A 2,090-nucleotide genomic window follows, 5' to 3' on the forward strand; every position below is an offset into this window, starting at 1 on the left:
CAGCCACACGCCAATGAGGAGAAACTCCTGAGCACTGTCTATAGGTCCCTTTCCTCCCTCAGCAGGAGCGTTTCTCCATCTTCCCCTCCTGTCCATGCTGCTCTTGTTCTTACGCTCATACTCTACGGGGACAAGGGGGTTCAGGTGTGGCTCACACACCAACACTGCCACGCAACTGTGTCCATGGGACCAAAGTCTTTCAAACCACCCAAACCTGTGGAGCTGTGGAAAATGCAGTGTGGAGCTGGGGGGTGAGCTGGCTCTGCTAAGATCACTACACTTTGAGCACTTCTGGGAGTTTATCTGACATTCTCCTGATGGAAAATGATGACCAGCTTGTCTGCATGACACATGGATTAGCGATGAAGCAAACAGTGACTTTCGGAAGCTGCCACACATTCTCACATGCTCACTGATGTCGAGCAGGGGTGACTGCTCGGGAGCCCGTGGGCAGAAGCCTCCTCCTTGTGTCATGTTTGGCCAGCACAATGAGCAGCTCGGAAATTGGGGAAGTCAAAAGGTCCTGAAAGGAAAGAGGAATGTAATGTATGTTTGGGAAGGACGGAGGACAATGGGACACAGGGAATGTGACTAGTTTTGCTCAGAGCAGTTCTAACTTGTGAGTGTGCTTTCCGCCTTTGGCAGAACCTCATGTACAAAGAAATCAGATGTCCAACAGCAGCTCCATCACCCACTTCCTCCTCCTGGCATTCGCAGACACACGGGAGCTGCAGCTCTTGACCTTCTGGCTCTTCCTGGGCATCTACCTGGCTGCCCTCCTGGGAAACGGCCTCATCATCACCGCCATCACCTGTGACCACCACCTCCACACCCCCATGTACTTCTTCCTCCTCAACCTCTCTCTTCTTGACCTGGGCTCCATCTCTACCACTCTCCCCAAAGCCATGGCCAATTCCCTCTGGGACACCAGGGTCATCTCCTACCAAGGATGTGCTGCACAGGTCTTTTTCTTTTTCTTTTTCATTTCAGCAGAGTTTTATCTTCTCACAGTCATGGCCTATGATCGCTACGTTGCCATCTGCCAACCCCTGCACTACGGGACCCTCCTGGGCAGCAGAGCTTGTGTCCGCATGGCAGCAGCTGTCTGGGGCAGTGTTTTTCCCTATGCTGCGCTGCACACGGCCAATACATTTTCACTTCAGCTCTGCCAGGGCAGTGCCCTGGACCAGTTCTTCTGTGAAGTCCCCCAGATCCTCAAGCTCTCTTGCTCACATTCAGACTACCTCAGGGAAGTTGGCCTTCTTGTAGTTAGTGCCTTAATAGGATTTGTTTGTTTTGCTTTCATTCTCTTTTCCTATGTGAGAATCTTCAGGGCTGTGCTGAAGATCCCCTCGGAGGAGGGACGGCACAAAGCCTTTTCCACGTGCCTCCCTCACCTGGTCGTGATCTCCCTCTTTATGAGCACTGTCATGGTTGCCTACCTGAAGCCCCCCTCCATCTCCTCAAAATCTATGAACCTTTTGGTGTCATTTCTGTACTCGGTTGTGCCTCCAGCAGTGAACCCCCTTATCTACAGCATGAGGAACCAGGAGCTCAAGGATGCCCTAAGGAAACTGAGGACTGGTCTCTTTTCAGAAGCAGCAATGAACTGCCCATCTGGTTCTGCAGATCACTCATGATGTACCTCATTGCACGCCCATACTTACTTTGGTATATTTTTATTTTTGTTTCTTTGGTTTTTAGCTTTTCTGGGTTGTATTAATGCTGTGAACAAAAGAGAAGAGTCACCCTGTATCCTATTTCTATGTCAGCATCTCCCTGTCTTATGTGAGCCAGAGAATTTGTGTAACTAAGGAGCTGCTCTCTGTGTGTTTAAACAAAATAAAAGAACCTCTGATGATTATTTTGTCCAATATCCTTTCTCCGAGATATTCTCTGGAGCTGAAGGGGCAGCGTCTGTGTGCTGAGGTGGAGGGGGCAGGAGCCACCTGAGCTGGGTCTGCCTCCCAGCCTGACCAGCATGGCCCTGGGCACCACAGCCCCCGGCTCTGCAGAGCCGCACCACCAGCTCGGGGGCTGTGGCACGCCTGGGGAAGCGGTGCAGGAATGGCTGGCCAGGCCAGCACGGA

General features: G+C 51.8%; 1 protein-coding gene across 1 annotated transcript; it reads left to right on the forward strand.

The window, feature by feature from the left end:
• Nucleotides 1-668: 668 nt before the first annotated feature.
• Nucleotides 669-1,640, forward strand: LOC309684263 (olfactory receptor 14C36-like; the record flags this gene model as incomplete). The annotated part of the gene is made up of 1 exon (XM_082500195.1): nucleotides 669-1,640. One exon carries the CDS (start codon nucleotides 669-671, stop codon nucleotides 1,638-1,640), a length of 972 nt encoding a protein of 323 aa, XP_082356321.1.
• Nucleotides 1,641-2,090: the final 450 nt, after the last annotated feature.

This window comes from Vanellus vanellus (assembly GCF_965231255.1).
Source record: "Vanellus vanellus genome assembly, contig: HAP1_SCAFFOLD_45, whole genome shotgun sequence".
Taxonomy (NCBI): Eukaryota; Metazoa; Chordata; class Aves; order Charadriiformes; family Charadriidae; genus Vanellus; species Vanellus vanellus.